This window comes from Lynx canadensis, chromosome X, assembly GCF_007474595.2.
Source record: "Lynx canadensis isolate LIC74 chromosome X, mLynCan4.pri.v2, whole genome shotgun sequence".
Lineage (NCBI taxonomy): Eukaryota > Metazoa > Chordata > Mammalia > Carnivora > Felidae > Lynx > Lynx canadensis.
The window spans coordinates 59,834,222-59,853,018 of NC_044321.2; the positions used below are offsets into that span (position 1 = coordinate 59,834,222).

The window sequence follows — 18,797 nt, forward strand, 5'->3', positions numbered from 1 at the left end:
AATACCATAGATTTCACTTGTGTGTGGAATTTAAGAAACAAAACAGATGAATGTAGAGGAAGGGGGGGAAAGAGAAAAAATAAAACCATACAAGACTCTTAACTATAGAGAACAAGGGTTGAGGGTTGATGGAGGGGAGGTGGGAAGGGAATGGGCTAAATGGGTGATGGGTATTAAGGAGGGCACTTGTTGTGTTGAGCACTGAATGTTATATGTAACTGATGAAACACTAAATTCTACTCCTAAAACCAATATTACACTATATGTTAACTAACTAGAATTTAAATAAAAATTTGAAAAAAGAAAATGTTCATTATATATATATATATATATATATATATATATATATATGAATGATCTCTGACTTAAAGAACCATACATGAGAATAAGAGGCAACTCAAGACTTGCTCTAAGGCTATAACAATAGTAGCAAATATCTGCTGAGAAAAGTATGGCTTTTTTTACCACTGTTCTAAGTGCTTTTGCATGCATTATCTCATTAAATTCTCACAATAACTCTATGAAATAGGTAGTATTTTATTCCACATGTAAATGAAGTGGGCAACAGAAGGTTGAATAATTTAGTAGGAAGTGCTGGTCCTAGGATTGGAATTTAGAGAGGATAGTTCCAGAACCCAGACTTTTAGCTACCATGTTCTATTGTCTTCCCACCATTCTGCTCTGTTGCCTCTATAGCCAACACCTCTCTTACATGAGTGATAATATGAATGGATGTTGTACTTTGTCAAATGATTTTTCTGCTTCTATTGAAATGATCATATGATTCTCATTCTTTTTATTAATGTAGTATATCATATTGATTGATTTGCGAATGATGAACCACACTTGCAACACAGGAATAAATCCCACTTGATTGTGGTGAATCATTTTAAAAAATATATTGTTGGATTCGGTTTGCTAGTATTTCACTGAAGAATTATGCATTCATGTTCAACAGGAATATTGGCCTCTAGTACTCCTTTTTAGTGGAGTCCTTAGCTGATTTTGGTATCAAGGTAATGCAGTTGATAAAGTACAACATCCATTCATGATAAAAACTTTCAACAAAGTGGGTTTAGAAAAAATATCCTTCAACATCATAAAGGCGATATAAGAAAAACCTACAACTTGTATCATGCATAATGAGGAAAAATTAAGAGATTTTTCTCTACAGTCAGGAAAAAGGCAGGGATGTCCACTCTCACACTGTTATTTAACAGTACTGGAAGGCTTAGCCATAACAATTAGAAAACAAAATGAAATAAAAGGCAACCAAATTGATAAGAAAGAAGTAAAACTTTCACTATTTGTAAATGACATGATACTATGTAGAAAACCCAAAAGACTCCACCCAAAACTGCTAGACCTGATACACGAGTTCAGTAATCACAGAATATAAAATCAACATTGAGAAATCCGTTACATTTCTATACACCAATAAGGAAGCAGCAGAAAGAGAAATTAAGATAACAATCCCAATTACAATTGCATCCAAAATAAGATAACTAGGAATAAACCTAACCAAAGAGATAAAAGACCTATACTCAGAAAACTACAAAACACAGATGAAAGAAATTGAAGAGGATGCAAAGATATGGAAAGATATTCTATGAGGATGAATTGGAAAAACAAATATTGTTAAAATATCTATACTATCCAAAGTAATCTACACATTTAATGCAATGCCTATCAAAACCCACCAGCATTTTTTTTCACAGACCTAGAACAAATAATCTTGAAATTTGTATGGAATAAAAAAAGACCACAAATAGCTAAAGCAAACTTGAAAAGGAAAAGCAAAGCTGGAGGCATCAGAAATCTGGTCTTATGTTACAAAGCTGCAGTGATTAAAACAGTATGGTACTGGCACAAAAATAAACACATACATCAATGGAACAAAATAGACAACCCAGAAATGAATCCACAACTATATGGCCAATTAATCTTCAACAAATCAGGAAAGGATATCCAATGTGAAAAAGACAGTCTCTTTAACAAAGGGTGTTGGGGAAATTAGACAGCAATATACAAAAGAATGAAATTGGAACACTTTCTTATACCAAACATAAAAATAATTCAAAATGGATTAAAGACCTAAATGTGAGATCTGAAACCATATGAAGCCTAGAGGAGAACACAGGCTGTAACCTCTTTGACATTGGCCATAGCAACTTCATTCTAGATATGTGTTCTGAGGCAAGGGAAACCAAAGCAAAAGTAAACTATTGGGACTACAACAAAATAAAAAATCTTCTGCAAAATGGAGACAATCAGCAAAACTAACAGGCAACCTATGGAATGGGAAAATATAGTTGCAAATGGCATACATGACAAGGGGTTAGTATCCAAAATCCATAAAGAACTTATAAAACTCAACACCCCAAAAATGAATAATCCAATTAGAAAATGGGAAGAAGACATGAATACATATGTTTTCAAGGAAGACATCTAGAGGGCCAATAGACATATGAAAAGATGCTCTACACAACTGACCATCAGGGTAATGCAAATCAAAACTAATATGAGATATCACCTCATATCTGTCAGAATGGCTGAAATCAACAACACAACAAATAACAGGTGTTAGCCAGGATGTAGAGTAAGGGGAACCCTCTTGCCCTGTTGGTGAAAATGCAAACTGGTACAGCCACTCTAGAAAACAGAATGGAGTTTCCTCAAAAGGTTAAAATTGGAACTACTCTACAAACCAGCAATTGCACTACTAGATATTTAATCAAAGAATACAAAAGTACTAATTCAAAGGCTTACATGCACCCTGATATTTATAGCAGCATTATCAACAATAGCCAGATTATTGAAACAGTCAAAGTGCCCAGTGGCTGGTGAATGGTTAAAAAAGATGTGGAATTCACTCTGGAAAACAGTATGGAGGATCCTCAAAAAGTTAAAAGTAGAAGTACCCTATGATCCAGCAATTGCACTACTAGGTATTTACCCAAAGGATACAAAAATACTGCTTCAAAGGGACACATGCACCCTAGTGTTTATAGCAGCATTATCAACAATAGGCAAGCTATGGAAAGAGCCCAAATATCCATCGACTGACGAATGGATACAGAAGATGTGGTGTGGTGTGTACACACACACACACACACACACTAGAACATTATCAGCCATCGAAAAGAATGAAATCTTGCCATTTGTAACAATGTGGATGGAGCTAGAGTGTATTATGCTAAACAAAATAAGTCAGTCAGAAAAAGACAAACACCTTATGATTTCACTCATGTGTAACTTAAGAAACAAAACAAACAAGCATAGGTAAAAAAAAACAGGGAGAGGCAAAGCAAGAAACAGACTCTATAGTATAGGTTACACACGTGATGGGAATTAAGGAGTGCTCTTGCTGTGATGATCACTGGTATGGTATGGAAGTGTTGAATCACTATATTGTACATCTGAAACTAATACTACACTCTATGTGAACTAAGTGAAATTTAAATAAAAACTTAAAAAAAAAGAGTAAGGATGCTGGTGCCAAACTACCAGGGTTAAAATCCTGGCTTTATTATTTACTACCTGTGTGACCTTGAGCAAAACTCAGCCTTTTACTGCATTGGTCTCCTCAGTCAATAAGACAGGATGAAACAAATATAAAAATACTAATTCAAAGGGATACATGCACCCCAATATTTGTATCAGCATTATCTACAATAGCCAAATTATGGAAACAGCCCAAGTATCCATTGTCTGATGAATGGATAAAGAAAACGTAGTATATACATACAATGTAATATTACTCATCCATGAAAAAGAATGAAATATTGCCATCTGCAATGACATGAATGGAGCTAAAGAGTATTATGTGAAATTAGAGAAAGACAAATACCATAGGATTTCACTCATATGTGGAATTTAAGAAATAAAACAAATGAGTAAAACTAAAAAAGAGAGAGAGAGGCAAAAAAAAGAAACAGACTTAACTATAGACAGCAAACTGATGGTTTACAGAAGGGAGTTGGGTGGGGATGGGTTACATAAGTGATGAGGATTAAGGAGTGCAGTTGTGATGAGCATCATGTGTGGTATAAAAGTGCTAAATCACTACATTGTACACCCAAAACTAGTGTTACATGATACATTAACTAACTGGAATTTAAATAAAAACTTTTTAAAAAATAAAAGAAGAATTAATACCTATTCTTAAACTATTCCAAAAAGTAGAAAAGGAAGGAAAACTTCAAAATTCATTTGATGAATTCTATGAGGCCAGAATTATCCTGATACCAAAACCAGATAAAGACACCACTAAAAAAGAGAACAGGCCAATATCCCTGATGGATACAGGTGCAAAAATTCTCAACAAAATATTAATATTAGCAAACCCAACTCATCAATACATTAAAAAATATCATTCTCTATGATCAAGTGGGATTTATTCCTGGGATGCAAGATGATTGAATATTCACAAATCAATAAATGTGACATCACATCAATAAGATAAAGGATAAGACCATATGATCATTTCAATAGATGCGGAAAAAGCATTTGATGAAGTACCACATCCATTCATGATAAACACACTCAAAGTGGGTTTAGAGGGAACATATCTCAACATCACATAGGTCATATATGACAAACCCACAGCTGATATCATCCTCAATGGATAAAAACAGAGCTTTTCCCTTAAGGTATGAACAAGACAAGGATATCCACTCTCACTACTTGTATTCAACATAGTACTGGATGTACTAGCCACAGCAATTAGACAACAACAACAACAAAATTAAAAGACATCTAAACTGGCAAGGAAGAAGTAAAACTTTCCCTATTTGTAGATGGCATGATACTCTATATAGAAACCCCCCAAACACCACCAAAAACTGAATTCAGTAAAGTTACAGAATGCAAAATCAGTGTACAGAAACCTTTTACATTTCTACAGAGCAATAACGAAGCAGCAGAAACAGAAATTAAGAAGACAATGCCAATTAAGATTGCCCCCAACTAAGAAGATACTTAGGAATGAATGTAACCAAAGAGGTGAAAATAAACTACACTCTGAAAATTAGAAAACACTGATGAAAGAAATTGAAGAGGACATAAAGAAATGGCAAGACATTACATGTTCAGGGACTGGAAAAACAAATACTGTTAAAAATTTCTATACTATCCCAAGCAAACTCCACATTTAATGGAATCCCTTTCAAAATACCAACAGCAATTTTCACAGAGCTAGAAAAAAGAATCCTAAAATTTGTATGGACTCACAAAAGAACCCAAATAGCAAAAGCAATTTTGAAAAAGAAAAACAAAACTGGAGGTATCACAATTCCAGACTTGAGATTATACTACAAAGCTATAGTGATTAGGACAGTATGGTACTGGCACAAAAATAGACACATACATCAATGGAACCTAATAGAAAACCCAGGAGTTAAACCCACAATTATATGGTCAAGTAATCTTCGACAAAGCAGGAAACAATATCTGATGGGAAAAAGACCATCTCTTCAACAAATGGTGTTAGGAAAACTGGTTAGCTATGTGAAACAGAATGAAACTGGACCACTTTCTTACACCATAAACAAAAATAAACTCAAAATGGATTAAAGACATAAATGTGAGACCTAATAGCATAAAAATCCTAGAAGAGAGCACAGGCAGCAATATCCTTGACATCAGCCATAGCAACATCTTTCTAGATATGTCTCCTAATATAAAGGAAATAAAAGCAAAAATAAAGTATTGGGACTACACCAAAATAAAATGTTTCTGCATAGTGAAGGAAACAATCAACAAAGCTAAAAGGCAATCTACGGAATAGGAGAAGATATTTGCAAATGACATACCCAATAATGGGTTAGTATCCAAAATACATAAAGAACTTATACAACTCAACACACTTAAAACAAATAATCCAATTAAAAAATGGGCAGAAGTCATAAACAGACATTTCTCTAATGAAGACATCCAATGGTCAAAGACACATGGGAAGATGCTCATCATCACTTATCATCAGGGAAATGCAAATCAAAACTCACACCTATCAGAATGGCTAACACCAAAAACACAAGAAACAACAAGTGTTGGTGAGGGTGTGGAGAAAAGGGAACTCTTACACTGTTGGTGGGAATGTAAACTGGTTCAGCCATTGCAGAAAATACTGTGGAATTTCCTCAAAAATTTAAAAACAGAACTACTCTATGATGCAGTAATCACACTACTGGGTACTTACCCAAAAAACACAAAAACACTAATTGAGAGGGATATACGCATTCATATTTTTCTTGCAGCATTATTTACAATAGCCAAAACTGAAAGCAGCCATAGTGTTCGTGACAGATGAATGGATAAAGAAGATGTGGTATATATATACAATTGAATAGCACTCAGCCAGAGAAAAAAAATGAAATCTTGCCATTTGCAACAAAGGAATGGAGGTAGAATGTATAATGCTATGTGAAATAAGTTGATCAGAGAAAGATAAATACCATATGATTTCACTCATATGTGGAATTTAAGAAACAAAACAAATGAGCATAGGAAAAAAAGAAGATGAAGAGAGACAAACCAAGGAACAGGCTCTTAACTATACAAAACAAACTGGTGGTTACCAGAGGGTAGTTAATTCGGAGGTGAGTGAAATAGGTGATGGGGATTAAACAGTAAACTTATCATGATGAGCACTGAGTAATGCACAGAATTGTGAATCATTATATTGTACATCTGAAAGCAATATAACACTCTATGTTAATATACTTGAATTAAGGTAAAAAAATCATTAAAAATGAATGAATAAAAAGTGTAATATAGGGGTGCCTGGGTGGCTCAGTTGGTTAAGCCTCCAACTCTTGATTTTGACTTAGGTCATGATCTCACAGTTTGTGAGATCAGGCCCCATGTCAAGTTCTGTGCTGAGTATGGAACATGAATAGGACTCTCTCTCTCTCCCCCTCTGCACCCCTCCTCCACTCAAACTCTCTCTCTCTTTCTCTAAAAATAAATAAATAAACTTTATTTTTAAAAAGTATAATATAAATATTATGTAATTAATGAATTATAACAGCTAATCCCATGAAGTGAGAATTAAAAGTGCCTATATAAAGTGGCTAAATACTTATGGTAAAGCCTGAGAAAATAATGTAAAGCTAAATGTTTGTTAAGGCTCATACTTAGCTTATACATTTTTTAATGGAAAATTCCTCAATCTCTTTACTGTGGTAGTATAAATTGTAGATCAGACAGGATGGAGGTGAAGAGTAGAGAAGAATATAGTAAATATATTGGACCTCTGATGGTGAAGAACCTATCCCTTTATATTTCTTTGTGGTGCCCTTACTCCATACCTTGAAGGAGGAATGAATTGCACAGGAAGGCAAAGTACCTAGGACAACCGTGATGAAGCAAGAAAGAGCCTAGGTCCTCTCTATCATAAATCCTGATAACTTCCAATTTCTGTCCTACAGCCATAGGGGCCACTAAAAATATGTTCTGCTATATCTCTGGGTATGCTCTGTGTATGCTTCCTGAAAACTGCCATCCCAAACTTTCCACTCAATTCAGTATTCCTGGGAAAGTTGCCCAATTTCTAGGCTTTTATGTAATTCACTTTTAGAGAGATACAATTCTGACCAATGCAATTTAAAATGCTATCTTACCTTTTTCTGCTGGGCTCAAAACAGTCACTGTAAAAAAGAAAGGGAAAGGTCAAAATTAGTGATATCTAAAAATATAATTTTTCTAATCCATTTGTCCATACCACTATTTTTGAGCAGTTTATTCAATGGAATTAATACATTAGGAAACAATCAACCTGCTAAGATGAGGGAGTATAAGGATGATCAAATTCCATCCTTTACTATCTTTCTTCATCTTAAACCTGGGTAAGTAGGAATTTCTACTCATTCAAAAAATACAGATGTAATATAAATTTTTTATGTCCCACCAAATGGAAACTCTTGAGCTATAACATGGTAGTAAGAGCTAAAAAGCCAATCAATTAGAAGATGATTGATTATTCATTTTCTCAGACTATTCACTGGAGAACATCTTTAAATACCAAGCATCCCTTGTGTAGTTAGAGTTAATTTAGTGTGGAGGTTACATGCCAGCTATGAAATCAGACTGCCTGGGTTAAATACCCAGTTGCACTATTTTGTGACTTCAGGCAGGTTCCCTAACTTCCCTAACATTACTTACCTCACAAGGTTACTCAAGATTTAAATGAGTTAATGAATGTAACTTCTGTTTAGCATAGTATCTAGCACAAGGCAAGTACATAACAAAATTACTTCTTATTATATTTGAACTATGATTTCATAGAGTATCAGAACAGAAAGAAACTTTAGCAATTCCCTGGTTTATTGGTTTCATTTTACACTGGGAAAAATGGACTAGAGTAGTATCAATGATTTGCCCAGGTATCAGAGCAAGTTAATGGTAGAGCTGGGACTAGATTCCAGGCTTCAAGGCTTTTGTACCTACTTCCCCGAATCACTATTTGCTGTTTTATGTAATATATACATAATTTTTGCCAGAATGTCATTTGAAGAATGTGAGGCCTACCGCTTTTTAGTCACCACCAATATCTGTGTGCAATTATACTAGATGTTAAGGCAAAGTGAAACTATAAAGCATGGTTTTCAATCTTGAGAAGGTATTGAATTAAGATGGTTTTCATATACAATGATAAACACTTATGGTCAGAAAAATGGGGGAAAAATCCAAACAGAGAATGAGACTTGTATTGTAGGGCTATTTCCTCAGGTCATTCATCAGTCATACTTCTCTTTCTCTTCATTTCTACATCTATTTTTGTTGAGTCTTAAATTTTTATCCTTTCAATAATCATTTGAATGAACATTAAAACTGTTCTACTTTGTGCTAAAAAATCTTACCAGATAATGTCCTATTTTCGTAATACACCTGCCTACAGATGGCTACTCTTTTTCCTTCCTTTCCAGTTAAAAAACCCTGGGTAAGAAAGATTGATAAGAGTATATTTTTTCTTCTTTTCCATTTCTGAATCCAGGGCACTTATGAAAAATTTACATAACTAACTGACTACAAATTTAGGAAACAGAGACTTCAAAGATCACATGTAAAAAAGAATACATTCTTTAATATGAAAAAATCACTACAGAAGCAAACAAAACGAACTAACAACAGGCAGCAAAAACAAACCCTAGGGAGATAGAGAATCTAATTTCTAGATTTCTATTTTATGATATTCTAAATGTATATTTTCAACAACAAAATTTATAGGGCATGCAAAGAAACAAAATAGTATAGCTTATTAATAGGGAAAAGGAATTAATAGAAACTGTCCAGGAAGGCTAGGCATTGACTTGCTAGACAAAGACTTTAAATTCACTATCTTAAATATGCTCAAAGAGAAAAACCATGTATAAAGAACTAAAAGAGATCAGAAGAATAAAAATAGAGTATCTATATAAACGAAGAGATAAAAATTAAAGAAAGGAACCAAATAAGATACTGGAGATGAAAACGACAATCATAAAATTAAAACTTTACTAGAGGGACCCAACATCAGATTTAAGCAGCAGGAGAAAGAATCAGTGAACATGAAGACAGGTTGATTTAAATTATCCAATCTGAAGAGCAAAATGAAAAAGAAATGAAAGAAAAATGAACAAAGTCTGTAAGACTTGTAGGACACCATCAAATTTACTATCTTCATAATGGGAGTTTTAGAGAAAGGGGGAGCAAAAGAATATTTGAAGAAATAATGACTGGAAAACTCCTCAAATTTGGTAAAAGACATAAATCTAAACATGTAAGAATCTCAACAAACTCCACATTGGAGAAATTAAAGGATATCCACAATCAGACACATAATCAAACTGACAAAACCAAAGACAAAGAAACATTTTGAAAACAGGAAAACATAAGCAATTTCACATACAAAAAATAATAAGATAAATAAATAAATAAATAAATAAATAAATAAATAAATACATTTTATTTCTCTTTGGAAACCATGGAAGCCAGAAGGCAGTGAGATGCCATATTTAAAGTGTTGAAAGGAGGGGCGCTTGGGTGGTTCAGTCAGTTGAGCATACGACTTTGGCTCAGGTCATGGTCTCGTGGCTCATGAGTTCAAGCCCCGTGTTGGGCTCTGTGCTGACAGCTCAGAACCTGGAGCCTGTGTCAGATTCTGTGTCCCCCTCTCTCTCCACCCCACACCTGCTTGGGCTCTGTCTCTCTCTGTCTTTCAAAAATGAATAAACATAAAAAATAAAGTGTTGAAAGGGAAAGATCTGTCAATTAAGAATTATATAACTAGTGGGGGCGCCTGGGTGGCGCAGTCGGTTAAGCGTCCGACTTCAGCCAGGTCACGATCTCGCGGTCCGTGAGTTCGAGCCCCGCATCAGGCTCTGGGCTGATGGCTCGGAGCCTGGAGCCTGTTTCCGATTCTGTGTCTCCCTCTCTCTCTGCCCTTCCCCCGTTCATGCTCTGTCTCTCTCTGTCCCAAAAATAAATAAAAAACGTTGAAAAAAAATTAAAAAAAAAAAGAATTATATAACTAGTAACACTATCCTTCAAAAAATGAAGGATAAAAAATTATTCATAGATAAACAAAAAATGAGGGAGTTCACCACTGGAAGAACTATCCTTCAAGAAATGACAGCATGTTCCCCAGGAAGTAACTAAAAGACACTAACTATAATTCAAGCCATTAAAAGAAATCAAGAATATTGGTAAAGGTGACTACATAGGTAAATATAAAAGTCATTAGTAGGGGGAAGATGGCGGTGTAGGAGGACGCTGGGCTCACCACGTCCTGCTGATCACTTAGATTCCACCTACACCAGCCTAAATAACCCAGAAAACCGCCACAAGACTAGCAGAACAGTCTCCAGAGCCAAGCGCAGACAAAAGACCCATGGAAGAGGGTAGAAAGGGCAGCAAGGCAGTGCGCGTGACACAGACTGGCGGGAGGGAGCCAGGGCAGAGGGGCGGCCCGCCGGCCAAGCAGACCCCGAGTCTGGCTTGCAAAAGCAGAGGGGCCAGACGGAGTGTGTTCTGACAGCGAGAGGGACTTAACATCTGGAAGGCTATAAGTTAACAACTGTGTTCGGAGAGCGGGAAGGCTGGAGGACAATGGGAGGGAGAGTTGCTGAGCCCCGGGATGACAGAGCTCAGTTTGGCAGGAAACAAAGGCGCTCACCAGAGCCATCTCCCTCGCCCATCACCCAGCCAAAATCCCAAAGGATATCAGTTCCTACCAGGGAACATGCTGGCACCTTGTAAACACCCAATGCTGTGCTTCTGTGGATCCCACCTCTGGAGGCGGGTCTGACTCCCTCCCGAAGGGCCCCTCGTGAAGCGGATGACCGAAGGAGAAGCGAGCTGAGCCTGTCCCCGTGCACCTTGCCTATCCACCCGAGCTAATACGCCAGATTCCCAGCACCACAAGCCTGGCAGTGTGCAAGTAGCCCAGATGGACCACGCCACCCCACAGTGAATCCTGCCCTTAGGAGAGGGGAAGAGAAGGCACACACCAGTCTGACGGTGGCCCCAGCGGCGGGCTGGGAGCAGACAAAAGGTCTGACTGCAGCCCCACCCACCAACGGGAGTTATTCAAGACAGCTCAGGGGAAGCGCCCTGCAGTTCCGACCACTCCAGGAACTATCCAAAATGACCAAACAGAAGAATTCCCCTCAAAAGAATCTCCAGGAAATAACAACAGCTAACGAACTGATCAAAAAGGATTTAAACAATATAACAGAAAGTGAATTCAGAATAATAGTCATAATTTAATTGCTGGGCTTGAAAACAGTATAGAGGACAGCAGAGAATCTCTTGCCACAGAGATCAAGGGAGTAAGGAACAGTCAAGAGGACCTAAAAAACGTGATAAACGAGCTGCAAAATAAAATGGAAACGACCACGGTTCGGATTGAAGAGGCAGAGGAGAGAATAAGTGAACTAGAAGATAAAATTATAGAAAAAGAAGAAGCTGAGAAAAAGATAAAAATCTAGGAGTATGAGGGGAAAATTAGAGAACTAAGTGATGCACTAAAGAGAAATAATCTACGCATAATTGGTATTCCAGAGGAGGAAGAGAGAGGGAAAGGTGCTGAAGGTGTACTTGAAGAAATAATAGCTGAGATCTTCCCTGATCTGGGGAAGAAAAAAGGCATTGAAATCCAAGAGGCACAGAAAACTCCCTTCAAAAGTGACTTCAGACGTAACTTGAATCAATCTTCTGCATGACATATCATAGTGGAACTGGCAAAATACAAGGATAAAGAGAAAATTCTGAAAGCAGCGAGGGATAAACGTGCTCTAACATATAAAGGGAGACCTATAAGACTTGTGACTGATCTCTCTTCTGAAACTTGGCAGGCAGAAAGGAATGGCAGGAAATCTTCAATGTGATGAACAGGAAAAATATGCAGCTGAGAATCCTTTATCCAGCAAGTCTGTCACTTAGAATAGAGGGAGAGATAAAGGTCTTCCCAAACAAACAAAAACTGAAGGAATTCGTCACCACTAAACCAGCCCTACAAGAGATCCTAAGGGGGATCCTGTGAGACAAAGTACCAGAGACATCGCTACAAGCATAAAACATACAGACATCACAATGACTCTAAACCCGTATCTTTCTATAATAACACTGAATGTAAATGGACTAAATGCACCAACCAAAAGACATAGGGTATCACAATGGATACAAAAACAAGACCCATCTATTTGCTGTCTACAAGAGACTCATTTTAGACCTGAGGACACCTTCAGATTGAGAGTGAGGGGATGGAGAACTATTTATCATGCCACTGGAAGTTAAAAGAAAGCTGGAGTAGCCACCCTTACATCAGATAAACTAGACTTTAAATTAAAGGCTGTAACAAGAGATGAAGAAGGGCATTATATAATAATCACAGGGTCTATCCATTAGGAAGAGCTAACAAATATGAATGTCTATGCACCGAATACGGGAGTCCCCAAATATATAAAACAATTACTCACAAACATAAGCAACCTTATTGATAAGAATGTGGTAATTGCAGGGGACTTTAAGACTCCACTTACAGAAATGGATAGATCATCTAGACACACGGTCAATAAAGAAACAAGGGCCCTGAATGATACATTGGATCACATGGACTTGACACATACATTTAGAACTCTGCATCCCAAAGCAACAGAATATACTTTCTTCTCGAGTGCACATGGAACATTCTCCAAGATAGATCACATTCTGGGTCACAAAACAGCCCTTCATAAGTATACAAGAATTGAAATCATACCATGCATACTTTCAGACCACAATGCTATGAAGCTTGAAATCAACCACAGGAAAAAGTCTGGAAAACCTTCAAAAGATGGAGGTTAAAGAACACCCTACTAAAGAATGAGTGGGTCAAGCAGGCAATTAGAGAAGAAATTTAAAAATATATGGAAACAAATGAAAATGAAAATACAACAATCCAAACGCTTTGGGATGCAGCGAAGGCAGTCCTGAGAGGAAAATACATTGCAATCCAGGCCTATCTCAAGAAACAAGAAAAATCCCAAATACAAAATCAAACAGCACACCTAAAGGAAATAGAAGCAGAACAGCAAAGACAGCCTAAACCCAGCAGAAGAAGAGAAATAATAAAGATCAGAGCAGAAATAAACAATATAGAATCTAAAAAAACTGTAGAGCAGATCAACGAAACCAAGAGTTGGTTTTCTGAAAAAATAAACAAAATTGATAAACCTCTAGCCAGGCTTCTCAAAAAGAAAAGGGAGATGACCCAAATAGATAAAATCATGAATGAAAATGGAATGATTACAACCAATCCCTCAGAGATACAAGCAATTATCAAGGAATATTTTGAAAAATTATATGCCAACAAACTGGACAACCTGGAAGAAATGGACAAAGTCCTAAACACCCACACTCTTCCAAAACTCAATCAGGAGGAAATAGAAAGCTTGAACAGACCCATAACCAGCGAAGAAATTGAATCGGTTATCAAAAATCTCCCAACAAATAAGAGTCCAGGACCAGATGGCTTCCCAGGGGAGTTCTACCAGATGTTTAAAGCAGAGATAATACCTATCCTTCTCAAGCTATTCCAAGAAATAGAAAGGGAAGGAAAACTTCCAGACTCATTCTATGAAGACAGTATTCCTTTGATTCCTAAACCAGACAGAGACCCAGTAAAAAAAGAGAACTACAGGCCAATATCCCTGATGAATATGGATGCAAAAATTCTCAACAAGATGTTAGCAAATCGAATTCAACGGCATATAAAAAGAATTATTCACCATGCTCAAGTGGGATTCATTCCTGGGATGCAGGGCTGGTTCAACATTCGCAAATCAATCAACGTGATACATCACATTAATAAAAGAAAAGATAAGAACCATATGATCCTGTCAATCGATGCAGAAAAGGCCTTTGACAAAATCCAGCAAACTTTCCTAATAAAAACCCTTGAGAAAGTCGGGATAGAAGGAACATACTTAAAGATCATAAAAGCCATTTATGAAAAGCCCACAGCTAACATCATCCTCAACGGGGAAAAACTGAGAGCTTTTTCCCTGAGATCAGGAACACGACAGGGATGTCCACTCTCACCGCTGTTGTTGAACATAGTGTTGGAAGTGCTAGCATCAGCAATCACACAACGAAAGGAAACCAAACGCATCAAAATTGGCAAAGATGAAGTCAAGCTTTCACTTTTTGCAGATGACATGATATTATACATGGAAAATCCGATAGACTCCACCAAAAGTCTGCTAGAACTGATACATGAATTCAGCAAAGTTGCAGGATACAAAATCAATGTACAGAAATCAGTTGCATTCTTATACACTAATAATGAAACAACAGAAAGACAAATAAAGAAACTGATCCCATTCTCAATTGCACCAAGAAGCATGAAATACCTAGGAATAAATCTAACCAAAGATGTAAAAGATCTGTATGCTGAAAACTATAAAAAGCTTATGAAGGAAATTGAAGAAGATATAAAGAAATGGAAAGACATTCCCTGCTCATGGATTGGAAGAATAAATATTGTCAAATGTCAATACTACCCAAAGCTATCTACACATTCAATGCAATCCCAATCAAAATTGCACCAGCATTCTTCTTGAAGCTAGAACAAGCAATCCTAAAATTCACATGGAACCACAAAAGGCCCTGAATAGCCAAAGTAATTTTGAAGAAGACCGAAGCAGGAGGCATCACAATCCCAGACTTTAGCCTTTACTACAAAGCTGTCATCATCAAGACAGCATGGTATTGGCACGAAAACAGACACATAGACCAACTAAATAGAATAGAAACCCCAGAACTAGACCCACAAACGTATGGCCAACTAATCGTTGACAAAGCAGGAAAGAACACCCAATGGAAAAAGATAGTCTCTTTAACAAATGGTGCTGGGAGAACTGGACAGCAACATGCAGAGGATTGAAACTAGACAACTTTCTCACACCATTGACAAGAACAAACTCAAAATGGATAAAGGACCTGGATGTGAGACAGGAAACCATCAAAACCCTAGAGGAGAAAGCAGGAAAAGACCTCTCTGACCTCAGCCGCAGCAATTTCTTACTTGACACATCCCCAAAGGCAAGGGAATTAAAAGCAAAAATGAACTACTGGGACCTTATGAAGATAGAAAAACTTCTGCACAGCAAAGGAAACAATCAACAAAACTAAAAGACAACCAACGGAATGGGAAAAGATATTTGCAAATGCCATATCGGACAAAGGGCTAGTATACAAAATCTATAAAGAGCTCACCAAACTCCACACCTGAAAAACAAATAATCCAGTGTGGAAATGAACAGAAAACATGAATAGATACTTTTCTAAAGAAGACATCTAGATGGCCAACAGGCACATGAAAAGATGCTCAACGTCGCTCCTCATCAGGGAAATACAAATCAAAACCACACTCAGATATCACTTCACGCCAGTTAGAGTGGCCAAAATGAACAAATCAGGAGACTATAGATGCTGAGGAGGATGTGGAGAAACTGGGACCCTCTTGCACTGTTGGTGGGAGTGCAAATTGGTGCAGCCACTCTGGAAAACAGTGTGGATGTTCCTCAAAAAATTAAAATAGACCTACCCTATGACCCAGCAATAGCACTGCTAGGAAGTTACCCAAGGGATACAGGAGTACTGATGCATAGGGGCACTTGTACCCCAAGGTTTATAGCAGCGCTCTCAACAGTAGCCAAATTATGGAAAGAGCCTAAATGTCCATCAACTGATGAATGGATAAAGAAATTGTGGTTTATATACACAATGGAGTACTACGTGGCAATGAGAAAGAACGAAATATGACCCTGTGTAGCAACGTGGATGGAACTGGAGAGTGTGATGCTAAGTGAAATAAGCCATACAGAGAAAGACAGATACCATATGTTTTCACTCTTATGTGGATCCTGAGAAACTTAACAGAAACCCATGGGGGAGGGGAAGGAAAAAAGAAGAGGTTAGAGTGAGAGAGAGCCAAAGCATAAGAGACCCTTAAAAACTGAGAACAAAGTGAGGGTTGATGGGGGGTGGGAGGGAGGGGAGGGTGGGTGATGGGTATTGAGGAGGGCACCTTTTGGGATGAGCACTGGGTGTTGTATGGAAACCAATTCGACAACAAATTTCATATATTGGAAAAAATATTTTAAAAAATTTAAAAAAATAAATTGATTTATAGCTTAATTAAATGGCAAGTAAATAAATTACTCTGTATACCTCACTGACTTGTGTGTAAAATCAACTTTTATAAACTCTCCATCTGAATTTGCAAAAAAAAGTCATTAGTATTGAATTTTTGGTTTATACTTCTTTTATTTAGTATAGGATTTAAAAGATAAATCCATAAGATAATAATGAGAAATCTATGTTAAGTGTCATATACTTTATGTAGATGTAATTTGGGAAAGTTACCAACATAAAGAGGGGAATGGAGCTGGAAAGGAGTAGACTTTTATACAGTATTATACATAGTTGGCATTCATTAAAATTAATTATTTGAACTTAATTACTATAAAGTTAACATGTCAATTGTAATATTGAGGGTAAGCAGTATTAAAAAATTTAAAAAATACAGAAAATGAAATTACAGGAAATTAAAATGGGTACAGCAGGAAAAAATTAATTAAAAATAAGAATAAAAAATAAACAAAAAATAAGAATGAAGTAAAACAATAAGCCATCACTACACATATATTAGAATGAGAAAAGTAAAATACTGACAATACCAAATGCAAAGAAGGATGTGGAAAAACAGGAAATCTCATTCATTGCTGGTGGGAATGCAAAATGGTACAGCCAATTTGGAAGAATTTTTCAAAGATATCAATGTAAATAACAACCAAAAAAGAGCTAGGTTAGCTATACTAATATCAGAAAAAATAGATTTTAAATTAAAAATGGATACAAAAGCTGGAGGACAGAGGAAGATGGCAGTGGAGTAGGAGGACCTTAGGCTTGTCTCATCTCATGAACAAAACGAGGTTACTATATAATAATCTTAAATACCCCAGAAATTGACCTTAAGACTGAAAGAACTACACAACTAAAGGGATAGAAGAGGCCATGTTGAAGAAGGTAGGGAGTATGAATAAGTGATGTAGAGGAGAAATGGACTCCAGATGCTGCAGCGGGGAGGGAACTCTGGCTTCACAGAAGAGAGAGACAGCAAGAGAGAGAGAGAGAAAGTGAGGAGAACCTAGCAGAATGCACAAGGAGAAGATTTCCATAAAAGCCATTGTCTTAGAAAAAGAGGGGCTGAATTTTGTGAGTTCTTGTAACCTGAAGGGCTTAAAGTCTGGAGTTTTATTTATTTTTTTTTAATTTAAAAATGTTTATTTATTTATTTTGAGAGAGAGAGATAGAGTGCAAGCAGGGACAGAAAGAGAGGGAGACACAGAATCTGAAGCAGGGTCCGGGCTCTGAGCTGTCAGCATAGATCCCAAAGTGGGCACTCATGAACCAGAAGATCATGACCTGAGCCAAAGTCAGACACTTAACCAACTGACCAAGCCAGGTGCCCCAAAGCCTGGTGTTTTATAGGTCAGCAGGCTTAGCTGTAATAGAATGAAGAGGATACCGTGCCACTCTTGGAGAAAAGGCAGATAGTGTGGAAATAGAGATGTCAAGAATGACTGGGACACACAGGGGAAGGTTATTCGCTCTTCTTTGAGGGCATCCTTGAGAGGTAGCATTCATGGATACATCTCTCTGGGGATAAAGGAGTTGACCAGCACCATTTCCCTACCCCATTCTTCAGCAAAACACAGAGACACCAATGGGAAGCAGCACAGCACCAACACTGGCTGCCTAACTTGCTTACATCAAAGCCTCTGCTCCCTGCACTCTGCCTGGACTGCCCATCTTAGTAAAGCTTCCATCAGTCCCAGTGTGACAGGTGCCTCCCCCATAAAACAGCACAAAACCCAAATCACACCACAAAACCCAAATCTCCCAACCATAGAGGTATGCAGGACCACAGTCCTCACAGAAGTGGTGTCAGGTCTCATTTCAGAAGCATATCAGAGAGCATCTCATTAAAATTTCTCATATTCAGGTCAGGGACCAAACACTGCACACAGAAAGCAAGGAAAACCTCTTCAGACCACTGTCCTGAAGGATAGAGCAGAGAAAGCATAACAGCAGAGTGCAAACAGCACACACCACAGATACTCCCTGAAGCACCAGGCCCTGGAAACTATATTACCTCTTCTTCATAGGGCCATTACTTTCAGGGGCAGGAGATATAACTAGTTTTTGTAACACAGAGAAGGAGGCAGGGATTTAGACAAAATGCCAACACAAAGGAATTTATCCCAAAT

General features: G+C 37.2%; 1 protein-coding gene across 1 annotated transcript in view; it reads right to left on the minus strand.

The window, feature by feature from the left end:
- The window catches only part of ZDHHC15 (zinc finger DHHC-type palmitoyltransferase 15), a 211,912-nt gene that overhangs the window by 143,232 nt on the left and 49,883 nt on the right, over nt 1–18,797 (minus strand). The window contains exon 2 of the mRNA XM_030305662.2: nt 7,623–7,649. Coding sequence (XP_030161522.1) covers nt 7,623–7,649 — 27 coding nt within the window. The remainder of the gene's footprint in view (nt 1–7,622; nt 7,650–18,797) is intronic.